The sequence below is a fragment of the Vidua chalybeata genome, chromosome 8 (genome assembly GCF_026979565.1).
Source record: "Vidua chalybeata isolate OUT-0048 chromosome 8, bVidCha1 merged haplotype, whole genome shotgun sequence".
Taxonomy (NCBI): domain Eukaryota; kingdom Metazoa; phylum Chordata; class Aves; order Passeriformes; family Viduidae; genus Vidua; species Vidua chalybeata.
The window spans coordinates 5,281,946-5,306,835 of record NC_071537.1 but is presented as its reverse complement, the minus strand read 5'-3'; the positions used below and the strand labels follow the sequence as shown (position 1 = coordinate 5,306,835).

The 24,890-nt window shown below is 40.2% G+C and overlaps 1 protein-coding gene across 1 annotated transcript in view; it reads left to right on the top strand.

The window, feature by feature from the left end:
- The first annotated feature begins 212 nt into the window (after nt 1-212).
- The window catches only part of PLPP4 (phospholipid phosphatase 4), a 47,278-nt gene continuing 22,600 nt past the window's right edge, over nt 213-24,890 (top strand). The window contains exons 1-5 of the mRNA XM_053948884.1: nt 213-360; nt 15,966-16,074; nt 19,991-20,081; nt 23,388-23,451; nt 24,687-24,811. Of these exons, the coding sequence (XP_053804859.1) occupies nt 305-360; nt 15,966-16,074; nt 19,991-20,081; nt 23,388-23,451; nt 24,687-24,811 (445 nt within the window). The 5' untranslated portion in view covers nt 213-304. The remainder of the gene's footprint in view (nt 361-15,965; nt 16,075-19,990; nt 20,082-23,387; nt 23,452-24,686; nt 24,812-24,890) is intronic.

The window sequence follows — 24,890 nt, the reverse complement described above, 5'->3', positions numbered from 1 at the left end:
TCCCCAGGATCCCCGGCCCCCTCCCCCCGAGCGGGGACACCGCGTTAGTCACCGGGACCCTCCCCCCGAGCGGGGACACCGCGTTAGTCACCGGGACCCTCCCCCGGCGCTCGGCTCCGCCGCGCCAGCGCCGCGCCCCGCACAGCGCGGCAGCCGCGGCGGCCGAGGGATGGCGGGGCCGGAGCCGCGCCCGGCCGGGCTCTGCGCGGGGCTCCGGCGCTCCGGGACGGGCGGCCTGAGGCGGCCCCGCCGCCCCCGGCAGTGAGAGGCGGCGGCGCGGGGCTGCGGGAGCGCCGGACCCACCATGCGGGAGCTGGCGATCGAGATCGGCATACGGGCGCTGCTCTTCGGGGTGTTCGTGTGAGTAGCGCCGGGCGGCGGCGACCAGCGGCACCGCGGCAACTTTGCTCCGGTGCTGCTCTGACAGCCGAGCGCCGCTCGCACCGGGCAGGCGCTGCGGGACGGAGGTGCGGGATTGGAGGTGCGGGATGGAGCTGCGGGGCTCGCCCGGTGGCTCCGGCGGTCAGCGGACCCCGCCGGGGCAGCCCCCTCGGGATGCCCGAGCTGCCGCCGGTGCCCTCTCTGGGATGCTCGGGGGTGGAATATTTCGCCGAGTGGAATTTTTCTTGGAGAAGCTGCTGTTTGTGAGAGAAGTGTGCAAAAAGCGACCAGCCAAAACAATGCAGCCTCAAAGGTGCCGGTGGGTCGGTTGCAGTCTGTGGGGTAAAGTCTCACCTGGCGGGGCTGTGAAGGCGCCTCAACAGCTGGTTCTGGCAGCAGCGAGCCCCGGGGCCACGGAGCTGCAGCGCCGATGCTGGAGCTGAGCAGGGACCGCGGGCTGAGCGGGAGGCGGAACGTGTGAGAAAGGCTTTCGGAAGCTTCTCCGCGCTCTGTTGGGCAGGGAGGAAAGTCATGAAAATCTGGTTGTTAAAAGATGTGCAGCTATCACTGCAGGACCATTCTTTGTCTTAGCCTTTTTTTTTTTTTTTTTTTTTTTTTAAGGAGAAAGCAGTTATGCATCATTTTGCTTTGTGTATTTCAGCCCTTTCTTTCATGCAGTTTGTGTTCTGCGTGCATTTGAGCAATGAAAAGTTCCACTCTATATAAGTTTGCATTTCTTTTGCTAAATGTTTAAAGATGAGTATTCTCAGTCTTTGTGATCTCTAAGGAGTATCACAGAACCGGGATCAGATTTTGCTGTTTGCTCGTTTTTTTCCTGAGGATGGATGCTGTTGGTCACAGGTGCAGCAGTATAAGACATCTGTTAAGCTGTGATATTGACTTAGACCCGGTGACACAGAATGCTTTGATGAGTCTTTTCTGAGTCTCTCATGGTTAATTAATAACTTGTCCAATTTGCTGATGTTTGGTTTTTTTCCTCGGTGCTCATTTCTCCTGAATATTGATGCAAATCTTTTGATTTGCAACAAAACCCTGTGAGGTACCTTTGATATCTGTCAGTTCAGTTGCATCTCACTTTGAAAGTAGACCTGTTCCTGTCAACAGAACTCCTTTCTGGAATACATGGAGTTACAGGGTGAGCAAAGACTTCAGAAGCTGATGCTACATCAGAACCTTTCTCTTCTTTATGATTGTGTGTGTAATTCACCACCTACACCACCCCTGTAGGAGATCTCTTCATGTAGCTTATTACTATGATATGTAAATCATGAGCCATCATAATCAGTCATTTCTTGGTTGTGCTTCTCTTCTGTCTTTATTTCCCTCTCTAAAAGATTCCATTATTTTCACTCTTTATGCCGTGGTTCTAAAATCCTCTGAGAAGAGGTAGCTAACAGAAGAGCTCTTGGTAGAGTCACCATAATGGCAAATGCCTGTGGAAGAATTTCTCATAATTTCACAGAGCTCCTGCCTCATTGGGATTCTGGGGAATAATTCTGGTATTTCAATAGGTCATTCAGAGCATTCATTGACATCTGAAAGTGATGGGCACCGTAGTGTTCCAAATTCAGGTCACTGTTTATGAAGAAATGCACTTTATTTTGCTGGTAGTGGTTGCAAGAATACCATCTCTAGGTAGGCCAAAAGGAGAGCTTTCCTACTCAGATAATATTAGCACGGAAGTGATCCTTTGTTATTGCAATAGTATTCAGTAGTTCTCTCAGTTTTCTAAAGGGGCAATTACTTGCATTTTGAAACTTTTATGTTGCAGAGATTTAAACACTCTGTTTCCTGTGGTTTTATAGACAGCCAGTGCAAAGGTTTTTATAGAGCATTGAGTTCAGTTCAGGAATATCTTTTCAGGAGTGAACATTCACTGGTGAATTTGGAAGCCCTGGGACAGGAATCCAGGCAGCAGCAGCTTGAGCTCTACTGCAGAAGAGATTTCTAGGAGTGGAATGGCTGCACAGGTTCCACCTCCCTTGGAGAGGAAAGCCATAAACAGAAATGAGTTGAGGCTGGGTCTGAGTTCATCTCTGTGGTGAGTTCCAGGAACGGGTTCTCTGAGGAACGGGACAGAGGAGAAGGAGCTCTTTCTGAAAAAGTCTTGATGGCTTTGTGTCATTACCAATCCTTGCAGTGTCAGAAGCCTGACCTTGAAGGGAATGGTTCCACAGCTATTTGAGAGTTCTGAACCATCTGTGCCTCCCAGATGTCTTTGAGCTTCAACCTAACAGTTCATGTCACTCACAGCAATAGACTGGCATATTTTGTACCACAGAATGCAAAAGAAAAAGGTGCACATTCCACTCTGGAGCTTTGCTTGGTAATAAATGTCATTTCATAAAAATGGAGGTGTGAAAACTTCTGTTGATTGCTGAAATTGAATGTATTGCCAATTTGAATGTATTTTGGATCAAGAACAGCCATGTTTTCTATGTTTAAGACTGGCAATTTTTTTTCCTCCGGTTGCCATAATTATCAACGTCAGTCAAAGGCATCAAAGGCAGAAACCTGTACTTGTTATATAAGATCTCTTCTATCCTGCAGATGGGCACCCTTAGAAGCAATGCACATTTTTGGTAGTTGAGTATTGATTTGGTTGAATTCAGAGCCATTTAGGGAGGATAATGATAACAACTGACTCAGTTCTAGGTGTTGTGTTCATGGCAATTGCTGAGAGCTCACTTAGCAATTAAAGACCGGATTAGGTATTGAAATTTAGCAACTCAAGCTTCTCTGCCTATACAGAGATCTGTGCTAAAGGGCATTTTAGCCCTCAGGATTTAGTGGTATTGAAAGAGGGATTAGTTAGAAGACATTTATTAGAAGGACTGTGTCTACCTGAAATTGAGAAGCAGGAGTTAAAAAAAAAAAAAAAAAAGATAACAAACCCAAACTCCAAACAACAAAGAGTCAAAACCCAAAAACAAGTGGTTGCAGTAAAAAAATATACCTAAATATAAACTTTACTGCAAAATTAAATAGGTGTCTTTGAGTACCTTCAGCAAAATAGCTCTCAAGCTGCAAGTTGCAAACTGCAAGGATGGTGATATTTCTGTTCTGCTCCACAGTTTCTCCCAGTTTCTTAACTATCAAATTAATTTTTAACTTTCAAAATATTTGTCCTTGCACCTTTTGATTGGGCTGACCTGATCTGACAGAATGAGGAATCTTGGAATCTTGTTAATTCCAAGGTGAAGAAAATTCTCATGCTATAATTTGACTATTATATTATGAAGTTTCAAATATTTTCCAATCAAATCCTGACTTTGATCAATTCCCACTTCATGTTTTTGTTTAGGTTTTTACTTATTAAGAAATATTTGTGAGTACAGAACTGAGTTTCATTTTTAAAGTGAGTTTTTCATGTAAGATCTCAGAAGTAGAAGTGGTCTGTTGTTTAATACACCAGCCATGAGGATGTACTGTCTACAGGAAAAATCCAATGCTAATTTGCTAATTTGAAGAATGATTGGATTAGGGTCTTGCAGCTCTGCTTTTCTTCATTTTTGTACTTATTTCTATGACTTGGAGCATATTAAAATGCCTGATTAATGCTAAAACATGTTAAAAATGACCAAACTTTCATCTCCATGTGTGCAGTGGCATTTGTCACTTACAGGTTGCTAGAAGAAAGCAAATTGTTTTGCCTGACTTGGTTTTATTCAGATAAGCCAATTATAAAAGGATTTGTGAGCGAGTCTGATAGTTTTACACAGAAGTGTTGCCCTTAAAACAAAGCTTTTTATCTGTCCTAAAATGAATTCACTGAGTGGTAGCTCAGAATGAGCCTGAGGGGTGTCTTTATTTCTTAGTGTTCTGTTTTAGGTGTCTTCTATGAGGAAAACTTTTTGCACCTGTTTCAGAAGTTTTAGAAGACCACACTGTTTCCTCCTGGCAGGGAGAGAGGATTTGTGTGTGTTGTTGTTGTATATTTAACCCAAGGACTTGTCAACAGCACGTCACTGATGTTTAGAGAGCTAATTGATTAAAAAGGCAAAGTCTTTCAAGGATTGCCTCATCAAACCTTGAGCTCTTCAGTGCATGTGATGTGATTAAAATATAAATGTCATTTGGAGTAATTGGATATCTTCCCCACAGCAGAGTCTCATTAGCAGCCTCCCTTGGGAATGAATGTTTATCTGCAGGCTAATATACAGATATATATTGCACACATGTGAGTTTCCAGCACTGAGGAATGTTGACATCCTTTGTGCCATGTTCAATTTCTGGTGTAAGTAAATAAAAGCTGCTTCTGTGCCTGTTGTGTTTCTTACAAGTTTACAGTATTAATATTTTAATCAAGTTATGAATATGCATGAAATAATTTGGTGTGCAAAGCTCTTTCAAGTAGCCTTCTTTGTCAGGGGATGTTGTCTTCTGGATATCCTGCATATGTTGCCTTTATAAACGATAGTGTGTATTGTCTTGTTAACACAGACAGAAAATCAATTACCCGAGGAAATTCGACAATGCTGCACTTTTGCACTGCTCTTCTCCCAGATTGTGTTTGCCTTTTATCTCTCCTATGGATGGGATTTTTGGAGGATAGACTGAGCTGAAAATTGTGACTGTAGGTGGCAAAAGCAAGATGGTATTGAGAAGAAATCACCAGAACGAGACATTAAGATTTATTTTCTCGTTCTGGCTCAAATGCTGCAAATTGACACAAATCAGTTGGACCAAGAATTCAAAGCACCTCTTAAGCCTTGGCTCTCTAGTGAATGTTTCAAAGTAGGTATTTGGCCAGTTCTTAGTGGTTTTGTGCCCTCTGGTCTCAGTTTGAATATCCCATAATCCTGACTTTGTTTGGAACCTGATATTTGACTTCTGATCCTCACAATCTTGGACTTCATTTCTGTGTGCCCTCATTTCTCATCAAGAAAACAAGGGCAATCCTTTTTCCCACCCTAATCCTTCAGTTAATTGATAAATTCTTTGTCATGAGGTAGCCAAACACATTGAACAGTCTTGGAGCTTTTTCAGTGTTAGTTTCACAAATAGTAATGACAATAGGGAATGAAAGCATCAATATGTTTGTTAACCTGCTTTAAAATAGCTGCATCATTGTAAATTGTAATCTTCATGTTATTAAAGTGAGGGAAAGATTTGTTTTGTGGCACAGGTTGAAGTCTAATTCACTGAGTAGGGTTAATGAAGAGGTAAGGGCAAGACCTGCTGTAGAAAAGAGTTTTTCTGGTGCTCGGGATCTGAGAACACCTATCAGAGGTCACATATTGAGCTACAGACTTGTTCCAGTGCTCAGCAGAGTTGGTCACACCTTTGAAGGGATGGGAGAGCTGGAGTGGAGCTCCTGTACCTCCCTGATATACCACAAAGTAACCTGAATTTTAACTTTGCACTGTGTCCTGGACAGGTTACTGTGAAAACAAAAGGCCCTAAAAATACCAATGATACCTGGTGTCATAGGAGGCACAGAGCAAAATGACAGTGCCTGTCCTGTGTATGAATTACCAGGCAGCTCACAGGGAGCTTTGGTTTTATGGCCAGGTTTTGGTGGCAGGGGTGGCTGTGCTGATCTGATCTCAGTCTGCATTCCCCACCCCCTGTACCACTGCAGGGGAGGAGGGAGAAAAAAATTCTGCCTTAAGCCTGGGGAGAAGGGTGGGAATCTGTTTTAAGGCTTAGGTTTTATTTTCTCATTTTCCTGCTGTGACTGGACTAGTTTCTTTCAGTCAAGTCTGTTTTTCCTATGATAGCAGCTGCTGAGTGATCTCTGCCCGTTCTCACCTCCACCCAGGTGCCTTTCACTGTATTTTCTCTCCCCCCTCCAGCTGAGGAGGGGAGTGATGAAGCAGCATCCACTCAGTGCCATCCTGCTGTTCAGCTATTTGGTGTTTCTGTTAGCTGAATCTCCTGATTCCATTGTTTTTCTACTTTATTTATTGGAATAGGGTAGGATTTTACTGACTTTGATAACAGTTATTCAGGAGAAATTGTACCTACCTGTCTTTTTGTGCAGACTCTGGTCTGAGCAAAAGACAGATTGTTTTTACAGACTGTTGTATTGATACTTCAGTTGTGGAGCTGAATTATTTTATTTGTCTTTCCTGAGTCTGGGGGAAAGAGGGAGTGAAAGGATGGGAAGAGGGAAGGGGATTTAATAGCAGGAATTCTAATTGTCCTGCTAATAGGATAGGATTTACAGTTGATCTCCATGGCTAAACTCACAGCTGAATACATGCTAAAAGAGGATGTTATTGTAAATGCCAAAGCATCTGCTCCAGATTTTTGAGGAGTAAATGGTGACTTTGTGTCTCTTGTTGAATCTTGTTGTTGAATCCCATTTACTCACAGGCTTTGGCACTTTGTGTTTATTTGCTTCTAGCCTGATTGAGGATGTTTTACAGGGAGAATGCTACTGATAGGGTTCCTGGGGGGGAAATTTTTCCTTAATAAATTGATTCTTATACTTTGATCTAAGCACAGTCAAGATAGGGCACAACTGTGATTCTTATGGGAAAGAATTTAATAAAAATTATAGTCTTACTGCTGAGAATGTACTCATATCTGGCACAGTAAATCAAGATCTTTATGGTCTCCCCATCTGTCAGTGACTTTGAAAAGCCAGGACTTGGAAATAGCTGGCAGAATTATTGATGCTAAAAATGAATTAAGGATAATATTTAGTGTGTCTTGTAACTTTTTTGTGTAGTGAGGACTGTGCTGGTACTGAACAGGGGATGCCTGAGTGCTGCATCTGTATTGGCAAGGATTAGAGGACAAGGACAGAAAGCTAAAGACAACACTCATGTCCCTAATTAAAGTATTGGTTGTGATCCACTAATGAGCAGCAGGGACTTAGGCTTGGATGGTTAAGGAAAGCTTCACTTCTTTCTGGGTTCTGGTTCCAATTGTATTTTCTGCATGGAAGAGACAAAGTTGTCATCAGTTCTAACACTTGAACTAAGATTTTCATGACTATATGGATTTTAAAGTACTTTCTATTCACATTTTTCCCTTGCCTTTAAATGTTAAATTTGTCATCACTGGACCACAAATCATTGTTATATATAAAATTCTGTGGTTGAGTGATACAATTCTGTAGAAAACTAGATTGGGATTTTTTTTTTCTTCATTTTAAATCAGATTGCTACAGTCACCATGTATTGCATTTGTTTGTTTCTCTGCATTACAGAACACTTCTAGTTTTACTATCTGAATGGCCAAATATTTCCCTTGTTAAAATACCTCTGACTTTTAATTAAAATTGCATAACAATGCAGTAAGTGGAAATTGTTTTACTGTAGGGTAGGTAACAAGGTAACAATTGGTGTTTTCATAGTAAGTAGCTGATTAATTATTCAGGTAAATTCCAGAGAGTTGGAGGGAGGAGTGAGGAAGATTGTAAGAGAGGTATAGAAAACATATATATTTTTTTTTTTTCTGGAAAAAGTAGAAATAATTCAGTTGTTTAATCTGATGATCTGAGGGAACATGGCAGTGATCTTCACAGGTAAGCAGCTCCATAAAGGTGTATGGGGACAACAAGCTGCTCTTCACATCCTCTGGGAATTAGACAGAAAGGGAAGATTCTTAAATTTGTAGCAAAGGAAACTCAGGTTGAGTGTGGGGAAATGCATTCTAATGCTAAGGACTTGGAGCACTGTGATGGACTGCCAAGGACAGGGAGAGTCTCCACCTAGGGAGGTTTGAAAATGCAAGTTACACTGAAGTGTTTTAGGAGTATTTTACACCAAGTTTTGCTTTCTGTGAGGAGAGACTGGCTGCTCCTGTAAGCTGGCACTGGGTGAACTGAGGTTTCCATTGCCTGAGAGTGCCCCAGTGTGTGGGTAAAAGTTTGAACTGAAATTCCTTGTAAGTGATTTTTGGACTCATCTTGGTGTGTGGGAAAGGAAACAGAGGTACCAGTTTGAATTCACTTGGAGAATACTTCAGCAGACACTGAACAGAAGCCGATGGTCCCTTGTGCAGGGCAGTGTCCTGCCAAATTTTGTGTGCTAAATATTCTGCATTAGTCAGACTGTGGGACAAATGAAGTCCTAGATTAGGTACAATGTTCTACTCTGTAATCTGACATTTTAGCCTTTTTTGGGTGAGAAGTTTTACTACCTCTTTAGCATGTATAATGCTAGCTCAGGAATGCTTCAGCTCTGGAGGGTTTGTGGCTCTCTGCCAAGTGTTGTGAAGCCTTGAAAAGGGAGAACAGAGGGGAGTGCCACCTGATAGAAATCCTCCTGTTTTCATTAACTGCCAGTGTTCACTGAAGGGAGAACATATCTAACAGCCTGTCTGAGCCCTCACAGCCTGCAGAGAGGCTATTAATAATTAATAATTAATAATTGTGTTTGTCTGTGTCCAAGGTGCTTTCCAGGAGCGGAACTATTGCTATTGCACCTCAGGGAGTGCTACAAAATGCAAAAAGTGATGTTCCTTTTCTCCATTACTAGATCTTCTTCTCTTAATATTATTATTTTTTTAATCATTACCAACATTCTGGAACCTGTAGCTGGCACACAAGTGTTTTTGGACTGAGTGATTTTAACAGAGTTGGATTTTATTGGGAATATCATTAGGAGGAAGAGTGAGGGAGGGACAGAGATAACTGAGAGGGGGAGCTTTTGTCACAGAGAGAAACTCAGCATGGTTGTGAGTTTACTCCAACTTTCACTTCCAAATATCCCACTTCTGTGAGGGAGATATGATGATGAAAATGCTGTATTGAAGCTAATTAAGTACTTTAAGGCCTAGAAACCCATTTTATTCCCATGGAATGAGAGTTTTCTCAATTCACAATAATGATGCTCAGTGATATTTAGCTCTACTTGCTATCAAAGGCTCAGCCCCTAACAAGGACAATGAATGGACTGGAAGTTTTTGGAATTTTTCAGGTGCACAACAGTAACTTCCTAGCTATGTTAACCTCTTGTTCTTGTGCTGTTCATGCATGCTCAGATAATCCTTTCCCTTTCTTCTGTGTCACAGGAAGGAAATTTTTTACTTAGAGTTCAAATGCCAGGGACTGAGAAAACAGGACAATATAATATAATTTATGTGCAAAGAAAACCAACATTAGGTTCTAAAACTCCTCTCCAGGCTTTTCTTTCTGTTTCAGCATTGTGAAAAGGTTGTTGGTTTGCTCTTTCATATTATGTATTCTAAGTATATATCTCATTTATTTGTGATTTCATAAGCTGCAGGGCTCCTGTTGTGAGCCTGTATTGTTTTTATTTTGAGATCTGAGCTTTAAGCGAACCCAGGCTCTACAGCTGTTGCCTCCTTGCTGGGTGCAGTGTTGGCTGCAAGGAGGAGAGGCCATTCATCTTTGGAAGAAGTTATACCCTGATATAAATCTGTAAAATCAGTGGATATGTGAGGCAAATCTGGGAAACCTCTCAGTAAGGCTGAAGGAAAATACTGGAAACTCTCATTTTTTAGAACTTCAGGGAAATATGACAGCTGTGGCAATATGTGTGTGTTTTAAAACCATATCAGAATTTATTTTCTATCTCTTCTTAATCAAAATGATTTCTTGTATATCTGAAGGGCTAATGGAGGCATATGTGCTAATTAAATGTCACACTGCAATTACTAGCTAATTTAAAGTATTCAAAAATATTTTCCATCAAGTCATACTGACTCATCTGAAGCCAAAACTACCCTCCAGAACCAGTCCTCTACTTGCCAGTGGCATTAAATAAAAACCCCAAAAACATTGCCTGTGCCCTTTGTCTTTATCAGTCCCAATAAAGCTTTATATAGGGTTTTCAAATTGTTAATCAGAAGTAGTAGCTGTAAACAATGCATGGCATTGTACTGGGAAATAAAAAGTTTTTAGCTTTGAAAAAGGGGTAGTTTATTGATACTGGTGTTTCTGTGTCAGTGTGAGTGTACAGTACTTAACTGGTTTTAGTGCAGTTAGAAAATGATATTTACAGTAACACGTTTCCATAAAGTCTATGAAGAACCAATAAAACATCAGGTCTATTCTGATGGGAGCACCTCTTGCATTCAGTACCTATTGCAATATAAATTAGGATAGATATTTAAAATTAACTCTTTCCTTTTGGTTTCTCTGGAGAAGTTAAAGCTGTTGCTGGGTGTTTGTCAGCAGTGCATACTTGGCATGTGTAGTTAATAAAGTCCAATTAATAAACAAACTGCAGATTTAAGAGTTACTTTGGTGCTGATACTGGAATGGTTTGCCCAACCTTACTTTGTAAAACCATGTCAGGAAACATCGACTCTCTTGACACCCAGTGTTGTGCCTTAACTACAGAGAACGTTTCTATCAAAGTAGAGTTTATATTATTGAAGTTATATTTTTAATTCATGCCAGCTTCTCCCTTGCTCATCATTCATAATTGACTCTTGGCCATATATATTGTAACCCTTCTTGATGGCTGAGGAGCTGTGGATTTCCCAAATTACTTTGGCTATTAAATGGCTCAGATCTCTTTGCTTGTGCTAACCTCTGAGCTGACACAAAGCTGATACACACAGGCAGCAGCATTTCAGAGTCTGAATTGCTCCAGCTCTGTGGAGAGCAGAATCATGGTGATAAACCACAGGCATTGCTTCTTATCTCCCCTCATCACTATTTCCTCTCCTTCAGTTTTGTTACTTTTACATGCCAGCCACAGAACATTTCAAGCTTCTCATATTTTGTCTGTTTTTGCAAGAATTTGTAAAATAACCTCCAAGAAGTTATGGTATTTTTTTTTTTCATAACATTCTCTGTAGGCAGTAAACAAACCTAGGTTTTCTCATGGCTTGAGAATCAGTTTTTTCCTGCAGGTACATCAAATAACATGACATGAATGCTTTCCCCACTATTTGTGTGTTTCAGAAAGGGTGCACTGAAGTCTTGAATTCAAATGTGAGCCAAGGTGATGTGAGCAGTGCTTGATGCACCCAGCTGATGCAAACTCTGGGCTCTGTCTCTCTCAGCCTGGATCACTTGTGGGAATCCCCTAAAGCAAATCCTGAGTTATAAATTGTGCACATCCTCTGTAATTAGGGCAACTATTACCAACTTCAGCACCACTGACACCGCTCACAACCTTGCAGAGCAGCTGATTGCACAATTTAACATGGCAGGAACGCCAGACAAGCTTTTATTTCTAGCTGTGAGACCCAGCTTGAGGAATACTAGAGGAAATATCCATGTAAAAACATGCAAAATGGAGTTTCAACAGTCCCAGTTAACTGGGTTTTTGGGAGAAGCAGCAGTGTTTGCTCACACAGAGTTCTGCAGGGAGGGAATGGTGGTCAGGGCCAAATTTATTCCCCACAAGCCCTCAGAGGTGATTTATAAGAGAAGTTGATGTACATCTGCTATCTTTTTGTTGTTTGCCCCAACAGGGACATGCAGACAGAGCCATTTGAGGATAAAATCTGCTTATCAACAGATGAAGCTTAGAAAAGAGGAGAGGTATTCTTTAGGTGTCTGGGATGAAAGTCTGGGTGTCACAATCACAAGTTCCTGTTCATTCTCTCCTGGTGCTTTGCCATCCCATGTGTACTGCTCTGTCCTCTCAGTTACTGTCACTTGGTATTTGGGACAAGATTTGTCTGTGAGAGGAAAAGTAAAAGGCAAAAAACCCAATTTCCCCCTTCTCCTGCCAACCAACCAACCCCTCTTTAGCTGATACTCAGAACCAGGCAGAATTTAAACTTTGCTCTGTGATTCATGCAGCTGAGGGCCGGGCAGTGGTGGAAACAATAAGAGGAGGTGCCAAACAATATCCTGCTGCTGCTTTTGGGGGATGAAAACCACTGTGGAATCTCAGGTCAAAACCTCTGTGAGGATATTTATGCTCTGTTTGATTCCTTCACTATCAGTGAATGGTTTCATAAAAGATAACCCCAAGTTATCAGTCCATAACATCACAAAACTGCTTTTAGTGAGCTGTTACCTGGCTCTGGCTGTGATGTGGTGCTGATCCTGAAGGGCTGCACGCTGTGAAATGGAAATGGAGTTAATGTACCTCGAAGACCTGGGAAAAGAGCAGCATTTTTACTCAGTGTGGAGCTCTAAGCAGCAGGGCTGGCATGGCCAAAAGCAGCCCCAGGGACTGGGGCACCTGTTGCTCACTGATGTTTTTAATGGAGTTTGGGCTCCTCTTTCCCTTGGGCTGCTTTGAAAGTCACAGTTAAAGGCTCTCGATGTTAATGGAAATGCTTTTATGCCTTAAAGACATGTCATCAGGCTGAAGTGTTTGAAATCTTGCTTGCTAAGCTGTTAAAAATGTTGGGTGAATATGCAAAAATGCAGAAAAAAAAAGGCCAAAAAGCTAAGACTAAGTTTTTCTGTACTGAAACAAAGGAAGCTTTTTTTGCCCACCTGCTGCCAGGGGACACTTCCACGACTGAGGTTGTTCTTCAGGCCATAACACAGAAGGATCAAAATCAGTTTTCTTTGTCCAAGGCCTGCATTCATTTCTCAGCACATCTAGTGCTTTAAACAAGCTTGAGCTGACTTGTGAATAGTGATAGACTGTACTTTTGGTTGGGACAGAGGAACATAAATCCAAGTGTCAGGCAGCTTAGAAGCCAGTATGTCCTCATGATTGTTTAATAGAGTACAAAGGGAATTGACTTCAAGCTAGTGAAATCTCATATCCACTCACCCATTGGTGATGCTTCAAAAGAGAAGAGAATTGTTCTCTGATGAGTCTTGGCATAAAAATTTAATTAGCAGTTCAGCTCTTCAGGAAGATTAAAAAAAAAGTTATTTCTTTTTTTACAGTCTCTTTCCTTTAACTGTTTACTTTCTATTTCTGTATTGTTCACAGATACATCTGCTGCCTTCTGCAGCTACTTCTTTTTCTCCTTCAACAGTGATTCTGAAATTATTTTGCCCAGAGTCAGAAAACTTTTTTTTTTTTTTTTTTTTTTTTTTTTTTTTTTAGTTTTTTTTTTTTTTTTGCATTATGTTGCACTAAATTTGAACACAGTTTTAGGAAGATATTCAGAACACAAGTGAAAGAAATAAATGAAAACCTAATCAGATTTAATATATAGTGGTTACAAAACTGCTGCTGTTGCATAAAATAACAATAATTACAGTCATTGATGGATTTGTTGAAATTACTCATTCTTTATGGGTACAGATGAGTATATATTAATCAAAAAATCAGTCCTCATCTGAAATCAGATACTCTTTATGTGATTTATTACATTTTCGTCTCTTTAGCATGTGTTATTTTCCTCTTAAAGGCATTAAATCTTGTGACAGTATGTATCTGCAGTGTCCTAGTGTGTTTCCTGTGAGAACTGAGTTTGATTTTTTAAAAATTCCTCAGATTTAAACAAATATAATTTTAGCTTTCTTACATCACGAAGGGCAGGAAACAAAAGATCAAGAAGAGCCCCAAACCTTTAACTCTGTTGGCATTTGTTCATAATGTCAAATGTCTTAACATCAAATTAATTACATTTCTGATCCAATGTGACAAATTTTCCAAAAGTCCACTGGTGCACAGATACATCATGATCACCTTGAAGCACAGATGTTTGTGTGTGTTTTGCTCTCTGCAGTTACCAGAAATGCTTCAAAGAATATACTTTAGGACTCTCTCTTAGCTGAAATTTGGAACCAAACCTGCTTGCATTGTCTAGGAGTCAACCTTTATGTTTCTAGTTGAAAACTAGAAAATTAATTTTTCATATGGGTGATATGGAACTGTTCTTTAGAAATGTTTCCTATTTTCATGTCTTGCACAAGCCATTGCCTTTTAAACTTAAAAAAGCTTTGTTTTCATTTTGAAAACACTGAAACAAATTGTTTTGACACTTCTGAAGTTCACCTTCCTTGGGACAGCAGGCTCAGACTCTGGCTTTGGAGAAGCTGAGTCTGACAGTAAATCTCCCCCTTGCAAAACCAGACTCCGTAAGCTCCCAGAACAATCTTGTTGTCCATGTAGGCCAGTACAGGATACAGAAATACTGTTACAAGGCTGTGTTTGACCTTCTTTGGTCCTTAAATTTGGTTGTTTTCCTTTAGGAAAGGAGAGGAAGAAGAGGTTGGTTGGATGTTGTGTGGAGGGAGCCTGAGTGTGCTCGGGTGAAGGGGTCAGAGAAGGGTTTGGGGTGGGAGAGACCTTTGAAGATGCCCTGGCTGCAGCTCCCTGCCGTGGGCAGTGGCAGTGGCTTGCTCCTCTTGAGGAAATTGCTGACCCAGCTGGGTTTGAGGTTTGTCTTCCCTGGGGAGAGCTGCACGTGTGAGCATGCTTTAATTTCACTTGCTCTGCAAATCGCTTTGGGCTTTTTACAAAGTCACTTATGTGCCTGCTACTGATGTAAAACCTGGGTTTGGAGAGGTTTAAAGCCCTTGGCTTTGGAAAACTTCCAGTAAATAAAGCTTTGGGCTGCTACACCTCTGAGTTCTGGCTCTGGTTTATCAGGTGAGACCAACCTGCAGAGGGCTGTCCCTGTGTCCTCCCTCAGCACCCATCCCTGGTTTATTACCAGACCTGAAATGAGCAGTGCTAATCAAAGGCCAGACTTCCCAGGTTGTCTGATATTAATTCAAAGCCAAGAAAAGTTAGAGAGCACCAAAGGACTCTGTGGAAAAGAGAGTTTAAATGAAGTGAGACAATTTAGGTAGTCATGAAAAGCTTCTGAAACGTCCAGCTGTAGCCACAGATCACAATTCTTGCTTTTTCTTTCAGTGCATGACAAAAGATACCCACACAAATTACTTTCTACAGAGCAATGGGACCTCAACATTTCATTTTGATGCTCTTAGTTGCAAAATAATGAAATTACAGAGAAATTAGGTTTTTTTGTGTGTTTGTTTGGGTGGATTTTATTGTTTTTGTGGTTGTTTTTTGGTTTTTTTCTGGTATTTTTGGGTTTTCTTGCTTTATAAGACAGCTAATAGACATAATAATGAAATTAAAACTATTTTGGTAGAATGAGACATTTCTGGTAGACTTAGATTCTCATTCAGCTTGACAGCCCATCCTATTTTAGGGGTAAGTCTCTTTTGGAGATATTCTCTAAAGTTATCTTTTTTTTCTGTCAGTGGAAGAAATTTTCTGGGCTGCTTCTTTCTTTTGCTTTGTGATCCAGCAAATGCAACTGTCGTGCTTCAAAGTCTGAATCTTGACATTTGAAAGACATTTAATATTTTACATTTGTTATATAATTTTTTCAGGAATTATGAACAATAATTATAAAAGACTGGATTACATGATTGTAAATTGATAATAAATTACTACATGATTTATTTAATCTCACAGTGTTATTTGCACACTTCCCCCCCCCTCCCAAAAAAAATTATTCTACACAGTAGTGTTTATTGAACATTTATAAAGTTGAAGAATATCTTCAAAGATGTAGACTTTTAAAACCCATTTTCTGAAGGGTGTATTTGTAAAGTTTGTCTTATGAAAAAGCAGTAAGGTAAGATGGCAGTGTAACAATTTATTAAATTTATTAATAAGGATAATTCATGTATGCTGTGTCACAGTCAAATTTGGGGGGAATTCTAAATGAGCAGAACTCTTCTGGGGGTTTTTGGTCATCACTTTAAATTGTGAAAAATTTGTATCTTTCATTGTTTTTTTCAGTTTTACGGAATTTTTGGATCCATTCCAGCGAGTGATCCAGCCAGAGGAGATCTGGCTCTACAAAAATCCCTTGGTGCAATCAGACAACATCCCCACACGGCTCATGTTTGTAAGTCCTAAAGGCCCGTGGGTCATTTGATGCCTGCAAACTGAGTAAATGTTCCTTTGATAAGCAGCAGGAAATATTTCACAAGCAGAGGATGTTCCTCTAATCCTAAAAGCAATTCTTTTCCAAGCCAATGTTGTCCAAAATGTAGCAAAATGTGGGAAGTCTTTAAAAAGCAGTGTTATCAGATGACTGAATTTATGAATGTTGATTTTTTTTTCAGTTTAGGATTGAAAGCAGTGTTAGCTGAGAGGGATGTGAGAGAAATGAGTAGAGAAGTTTTTTCAATTAGCTTGTTGGGTGACCTGACAAAACCTTGCCATGCTCTTACAAGGTTAAGTGCTGAAATTTTGAGATCCAATTTGTTTTGGGCGTGTTAAGCACTGAGATACTGGACTCTGAATAATCTTTTTCTTTCCCTTGAGGCAAAACCTTTGTTTTAGCTTTTTCCAACACTAAATCTATCACAGAGCTGCCCTGCTGTCACTGCTCTTCTGGCTCTTCCTTGCTCAGCACATGCAGACTGGATGGCTGAATTTGGTTATCAAACTTCATAATTTTGATAACCTTCACTAGCAATGATTAATGATCATAATCATCTCTATATGAAAGAGTGCAGGAAGACAGACCAACTCAGAAATGCTGAAATTATGGGTGTAGTTCAGGCTGTAAAAGTAGTAGTTCAGTCTTTCTAACAGCTGCCTCAGTCATCTTTTCCTGAGTCTTCAGTGAGGCCAGGGTTTTACTTTTCAAACTTGAATTCAGATTAAATGCAAATCATCTGTATAATTTCTATTCAACTTTTTTAAAATAAATGCTTAATCCTTCATTTATAATAAAATTTTAATTAAGGAACAGTTTAAAGGTGTCTCCTGCATATGAGGTGTCCGTATATCCCAGCCTTCTAAGACAGAGGCTGAAGGTCTGATTTTTAAATTTGCCTTTATAAACAAGAACCATTTTGTTTATATTGCATTAAGAAGCAGCTCTATTTTGGACTTTTTAATCTTGGATGGATGAAAATATATGTTTTCCCAGAAACAGAAGACAGCTGTGTAAAAAACCCAAAAAACCAAAAATCAAACAAGAAAGAAACAAAACAACCCCCAAGGCAAACATTAAATTGTTGTGCTGGCAAAGACTGAGTTTAATTGTGGGATTTTTCCTCATGCTCAGCATTGCTTTGCTACATGGTTTCTCTGATCTGGTTGTAACTGAGGAGTTCAAGAGGCAAAGGTGAATCATTGCACAGGGTTTTGCTGCAACGATTTTTGAAACCAGTTGGGATAATCATTAGTCCATCCTCTTGTTCCCTAGGCTACAAGCACTGGGAAGCACTGTTCTGGGAAATAATTATAATATATTCCCATAATAATATTCCCTTAATAATATCCCCATAATAATATTCCCTTAATAATAATTCCCATATAATATGTTCCCATAGCCCCAGACGTTGGCGAGCTTTGAGGCAGCTCTGTGTCAGTAACATTTGTATGGCCTGTGTTCTCTTTCTGGCTCAGATTTTAAACAGTCAACAGCTTCTTAAATGAAGAAACATGGGCAATTTCTATATTCTTTTCTTATTTTTTAAATTTTAAAGAAATATCTGACTTTAGCATTGCTTAGAAGCTTTCATTATGGAAAGAATTTGTTGCAACTACTGTACTCTGATACTGAAATTATGGCCAAGGCTTATCAGAAAGCAATCTCTAAGACTACATGAATTGCTGGATTAATTTATTTGCTATGAGAGACTTGAATTCAAGAGAAATGTTGTGAATGCACATCCAAATTAGACAAAGCTGACTTCTGCATGGGTAGCAAAAACTGGAAGGACCTGAGCCTGGTTCTGTCTCTCTATATCAAAGGATATTCCTGGTCGTGGAAAGTGCAGGTAACTGCCAGCTTTCCCTTGGATGAATGGAAGTGTGTCCCTGTAATTTCAGCACATCTCTGCCTTGCCAGGATGAATAATAAATGACAGAGATTTTGTCCATGTTTCACAAAATCCTGGCAATGTTGGAATGTTTCACTGCTGGGGAAGGAAACAGCTGAGATACATCTGAGGAGAGTATTGCTCATTAGAATGTTGCCAAATCTGTTTTAGATATGAGCCACTTTTTATGAGAAACTTTTTTTCTGCAAAATAAATAGAAAAGGAGTCTGTCACAAGCCAAAATTTCTTTGTGTGTGCATTTTGCTGCAGAATAAAAAGCACCTTCCAGCTAATGCTTTTGTGTAAGGAGCAGCAATACACCACGAACATGAATAGTTCATCTCCCTAAAAAATTCACATGCTTGGAAAATATGAGGAAATCTGCAGTTTTACCAGATTTCTGAAGATGGATGAGGAAGTGGTTTGGAACAAGCTGCCACTTGAATGCTATTCTTTGTTGATAATTTCTGATGATCCTGCTTGTTCAAAAGAATTCTGACTCCATTATACCACCACTATAAGCCTGTCAGCCTTGGCTATATTTCTGCATGTTCTTCAGTACTGGAATGCAGATATTTTTCATCTTTTTTTTCCTGGCAATACTTATTTTTAAGAATAAAACTGGGAATTCTAGTATTTGCTTTAACCTTTTTTTTTTTTAATTTCACACTGTCTCTGAAAGCAGAAATTAAATTGTTGATGAGGCTAGAGAGAAGTAAATATTTCTGGAGCAGTAACGTGGCATTGGCATCCAAACTTGAATTTCACAGATACATAGACAGGGGGAGATTTTAAGTGGAAGTGACTCCTCTTTTTGCACAAATTCTGGTGCCTGCCTTCCTAAATGTGGAAAAGGGGAACAGACTCCAGCCTGTGTTTTGATTTGCATGGTTCACTGAGTTAGAAAGTATTTTGCAGATGCAGCCAAGGACAATCTGGTACAAGATGCACCAAAATTACAAACAGTGAAAATTACAGCCAAAATTACAAACATTGACCACTCTTGTGTTGTTTCCTACTCAGATTGTCTAAAATCATAAAGTGAGGACTGGGATTAATCTGTGGTATAAAAAGAAGATTGAGTCACGTGTCTTTTGGCATAATAGATCTGTCTGATCTGGTTTTTCTGTCACTGGGGCTATTTAAGAGTAAGGCCCAGGTCAGCTTCAGTAAAGAAAGCATAATCTTATTTAAGACCTGGCACCCTTTGTGCCATTTGCAGCTTAATTTTTGCCTTGTTTAAAAGAAAAAACAAACCCAAACCTCAACCAGTAATATTCACTTTTTTAAAAGAGAATAAAGTGTGTGCACTGAGGCACAGATGCCATTTCAGGCTCCTTGTAGGAGAATTCCTGTCCTGCAGCACTGACAATTACAGGATAAGGTTCTGTTTAACCAGTGACTAAACCTATAGATTCTCAGGTGTTGTTTTTTCTGAGTTTGAACAAAATAAAGCAGCTTGCTCCACATCCTAACACTTGTAAACAAAAGAATCATAAAGACACCATCTTCCCAATGCATTCAAGCATGGCAGTTGAAAAGGAAACAAAAAGTAAGATAAAGAACATTTTAAAATGCCAGGAGGCTGGTGCTGCAGTCTGTTGTGTTGAGTAGGGGCTCACTGAGCCCTCAGCCTGGGTGGGTGGGCTGCCTTCCTCAGCAATGCACCCTGAGGAGAAAAATGTCCAAAATCTGAATTTTGGCATTTTGTGGACCTCATGGACTGTTACTTTTTCATTGGAGAAGCTGACATTTTAAATGCATCTCTGGGCAGTTACAAATCAATTGTAGCCAAGGGCTCTATTGGAATATTAATGTGCCCATCACCCTGGAGTTGCAAAGACAAATCATCCCACTTTGCTTAAGGTCAGGAGTTTGATAAAGATCATTCAGTTTAAATGGAGCTGGCTGCAGCTAATTATTAATCAGTGGGACAGAGGTGGAATTGATGCTCTCACACGTGGTGTTTGTTATCTCTCACAGGCAATTTCGTTCCTCACGCCACTAGCAGTCATCTTTGTGGTGAAAATAATCCGTCGAACGGACAAGACCGAAATTAAAGAGGCTTTCCTAGGTAATGTATGTCATGCTTCAAGGTGGAAAAATGTCTGGTGGCTCTCAGAGATTGATTCCAAGTGTAGTCCAAGCCTTGAAGAAAACCTGTCCCCATTACAGTCCATCACAGTGGTTTTCAGTGCAGTTTCAGGGCATCTCACACAAAGCCTTTGGGTTTATTTGTGTTTGTAGATGTACAGATTCTGTGCCTTAATTCCATAGAATTCTACAGTCTAGCCAGCAAGGACTGGAATTTGATCAGCAAAGACAAGTCCATCTGAGAGACTGTACGGATTTATATTTTTTTTCTGTCACACCCAATCTATTACTTATCTCTTATTTATACTTGCAGCTATTCTAAATCAAGGCTTTGACTGGGAAGTCCTGTGCGACTCAGCTGTGTAGGAAATGACTCCTCTCATTGTTTTCTCTGATCTTCTCCTGCAATTTACTGCTACCCATTGCAAAATCCATGCTCTTGGCTCAGATTTTCTAATTAGAAGCTGTTGCTTCATCTTAAACTGCCAATGGAATTAGCTGGGTACTTAATCCTGGACTGTGAGCAGTAGTGGCTGTGCTATGGGTGAGGTCTAATTACAGTTGTAGAGAGGAAATTAGAGCAGAGGACAATGGAGAGGGTAAGTTTAAAGCTGTTTCAGCTAATTCTGGCTGTGCCTGTCTCTTGAAATCTTACAGTGATATGTGCTCAGATCCTTTTTATTTATAGATATTGCCAGAGACCAATTTTGATTCAAGCACTTTCACTGGCAAGGGATACCTTGAAGCACTAAGAACTGCAAATGTTTTTGTTGGCCTTATGTTTAAAATATTCACAATTCTGAAATTCTGTTTTACTGGCTAATTTACACTTTATTTCTTGCCCCTTACATGGTAAAATCAAAGCAATACTCAGCCTTGCCTCAACTAGATAGGATGTAAATGGCACTGGGTAATTGGAAAAAAAAATTTAGGCAAGGCTTAATTCCCACAGATTATTCTTTGTCTAGTTGCTCTCACACAAGTGTGAATCGATCCCAGGTTTGTTTTGACTGCTGTCAGTCATTTGTTGTAAGTTCTGAAATGTCTTAAAGTGATACTTTACTGACAAGTCCATTCAGTGGAAGTAACTCCTCATTCATGAAACACACTGAGTCAGTTCTGATCCTCCCTTCCTCTTGTGTAAGCAGGAAAGGAGCTTAGGCTCAGTTTCTCCATCACTTACTTTCACCTTTTTGTTCTAAAAAAGACATTTTAAAATTTTTTTCCTGCTGTTTTGCCTTCTGTTATTATTCCCTCTATAACATCTAGGAGAAAAGTTGCCAGCTTCCCCAGCATTCCTCTTGCTGCCCAGACTAAGGAAACACCAACCTTGATGTTCTGTTCAGTTTGTGCCATAAGAGTGGAACTTCTTGTGGCTTATTTGTGTTCAAGTGCACTGTACTCTAATAAAGTTCAGTATCTGGTGATGTGAAGGTTCATTAGGTGTGGTGTGCCTCAGATTTGCTGAGATCTGGCACAGAATGTTCAGGAAGTATCTCAAAGGTGGATTTCTTTAAGCATGATGCGTAGAGGAGAGAAAAGGCGAAAATATATGAAAATTCTTTGCCCCTCATTTAGCCATTAATACAGAGAAGGGGATTCAATGCACCTGGAGTAAGGAGGAGTTAATTTAGGTGTCCTTAAACCTTCCCCTGGGAGTGCCTAAATCTCTCACTGTCTGGATTAGATGACTTTAGATGGGCATTATGAATCTTTCTTAAAGGAAACAACAGCAGATCAAATAGAATTTTTTTTTTACCATCCTACATTCACACTGTCACTTGATGCTTGGCTTGCCAGGGTAAGGAATGTGCAACAGTGAAAGGCACAGCTCTGTCAGGTGTACAAGGAACAATCAAGACAAAACTCAACAAAAAGACTGAATTTTACTGCCTGTCTTTAAAAGCAGAAATGTTTTTTAGGAAGGGGAGTGTAGTGCTGTGGCATTGCTGGTCATCTGCATTTGACTTTATGGAAAATTTCCCCACGCAATTTCCATAAGAAACTGATACAAAACAATGGAGGGGAAAAACAGAGCATAGAATTGAGTGGTCACTGTGAACACAGGTGTTAAAGAAGAGAGTTTTTTTAACAGTATGGGTGTCTCTAGGATTGACTTGTTCTTTCATTTTTGCTGGCAGCTATTGTTATATTCTGAGAAAACCCTTATTTTTGCTTTGATGAAGGTCCCACTTTTTTTTTTTAACTTTAAAGAATATAACACATTACGCTATAACACATTTTTATGATCTGTAATATCCTCAGGCAAAGGTTTTGTGGAGACAGGACGAGTGCTGCTGAAGTGCAGCATCTGGGGCAGCAGCCCAAGGAGAAAATAGCTCAGTGGCTGTCATAATCAAAGCTATATTACTGCAAATGTTCTGCTGGAAATCAGACATTTGCCTGATAATTTTTTTTCTGTTGAGAAATAAAATTCTTTGGCTCCTGATTTGCAACAGGGAGCTATGGTGTGGACTGCAAAATTAAATAAGTTTTAATCTAAAATGTGTGTATGTGCAGGATCCAAGTGCCAGTGAAATCAAGGCAAAGATCTTCACAGGCTTGAGATGAGGTTCTTTGGAAAATCTGGGGACTTGGCATGCAAGCACAAATAGAAGTGGTGATTAAGTCTTACCTAGTATGACAGTTCCTTCTTGTTCTCCAATTTTATTAGAAAAATTTGTTTATCATGGGAGCAGATGTAATGGGAAGGCACTGAAATATTTAATCAAAACATCCAAATCCTTTTGCAAGAGAAATAAAGTAATCTAACTGTAGTTTTGGCCAAAAGGCAATTCTTTAGCCTGAAAGTGAAATGTTTAATTGCATCACACACACACACACATATATATATATATATAAATATATATAAATACACATTTGTGTGCATGTAGATATCTATATATCCTGTGTACTGGTCTATACAGGACTTGACAAAAGAGCATGAGAGTTTAATCTGGTAAATTACAAAACTCAAAAAAATTGCAAACCCACAGTACTTCATTCTCTAATTTTTTTCCCATTTATTGACTTATGCCTGTGCAAATGGCATGGTAGGAAAACTGGCTTTGTGTAGGGAAATAAGAACAAAGGAAGTCATGATTATTACAATGCTCTGAGGTGTGTCCTTAGTCTAGCTAACAAGAAAAACAGTAGTCTGAAAAAAAAGATCATTCAGTTTTCAGTCTAGTAATGGTTTAAGTCTGTAAATCAAAAGCTGTAATGCTACAAGTTATTGCTTGGTGCTTAGGTTATTATTGTTCTCTCTGTTCATTGTGTTTTGTAGCTGTTTCCTTGGCTCTAGCCCTGAATGGTGTCTGCACAAATACTATTAAATTAATAGTGGGAAGGTAAGTCCTGTCATGTTCTAAATGATGGGTTTAACTTGAGAGGAATGGAGACAGATTGACAGCTACAACAAATCCCAATAAATAGAGAGCTGCTGCTGCAGAGCACCTGGAATCAGAGGGGCCCCTGTGGAGCTGTCCTTGGGCTGGTGCAGGTGTTGTACAACTCCATTAGGTGACACCCTGCCGTGGCAGGAATCCCTGCCCTGCGTTCTGCTGCTTGTTTCACTCGCTGGCAGACCCAGACAAGCGAGGGCTTTGGAAGGAGTGGTGGGAGCTGAAATCAGTTCATTCAGTTGGCAGCACGGGAGGGGAGAGTCACAGCAGGTGGGAGCTCAGGTGCCAGTGCCCCTTGTCTGATTAAGCAGCAATCAGTTCAGTCTCTGTGCAGCCCAGGGCCTGTGTTTTGTGAGAAGCATATTCTGTGCCCAGGTGACATCAACCTGCACAGCAAAACAAACCTGGCAGCTAAGCAGTAAATGGGTTCCTAGGCAGAACATTCCTTTAGGGAAACATTATTTTTGAATGAAGGGCTCAGAAAATATGTTTTAGGTATTTTTTGTCTTTTATCAAATTTTTAAATAATTTCAGCTGAAAAACACAGATTTGACTTGAATTCATGCACTGTTTGACAGAGTCCACTGCTGCTTTTGTTGCTGGGATGTTTTGCAGCATTGAGGAAGCAATACTTGTGTTTGGTTTCTGATGAACCCCTCTGCTGCAGAGCTGGTGCCCTGACAGTAATGGCACTTGGCACTTTTATTTGATGGGTGCTTTTAAAATAATTAAGAATACACCCACTTCTTCAAACAGGAATAAGCTCATTTTTCCCACACTCCAAGCCAAGTATTTTGCTGTCAACTTGTCTCTGAATCTGTGATCATCCACTTCTCCATGTGGTTTGCTAGCTCAGGATCAATATGACACCAGTCAAACCTAGAGGCCCAGCTCACAGCAGGCTCAGGAGAATCTCAGAGGTTTGCTCAATGCACTGAGACAGTCAGCATCAAGGCTGGTTCAGATTGTGGTGGCTGTTTTTCGGATGTTCTGAGCTGGGTGTTTTGGCAAGATCTGTGAAAATTTGGGAGTCATTATGCTTTGCTCTATTCAAAACTGATCACTCCAGGCAAGACTGATAACCTGCATCTGTGTGATAAGCAGTAAATGTAATAATCACTGTGAGGTTTATTTGTTTACTACAGCTTTTGTGTTTTTAATATCCATGGTGTTTTTTGTAGACCGCGTCCCGATTTCTTTTACCGCTGCTTTCCAGATGGAGTAATGAACTCTGAAATGCACTGCACAGGTGATCCAGACCTGGTCTCTGAAGGCAGAAAAAGTTTTCCAAGCATCCACTCTTCCTGTAAGTTCACTTAAACAGAGCGCCTCTTTTGTAAAAAGCTGTCCTTTCTGTGCTTTGGGGTTGCTCTTCCTCTTCTGGA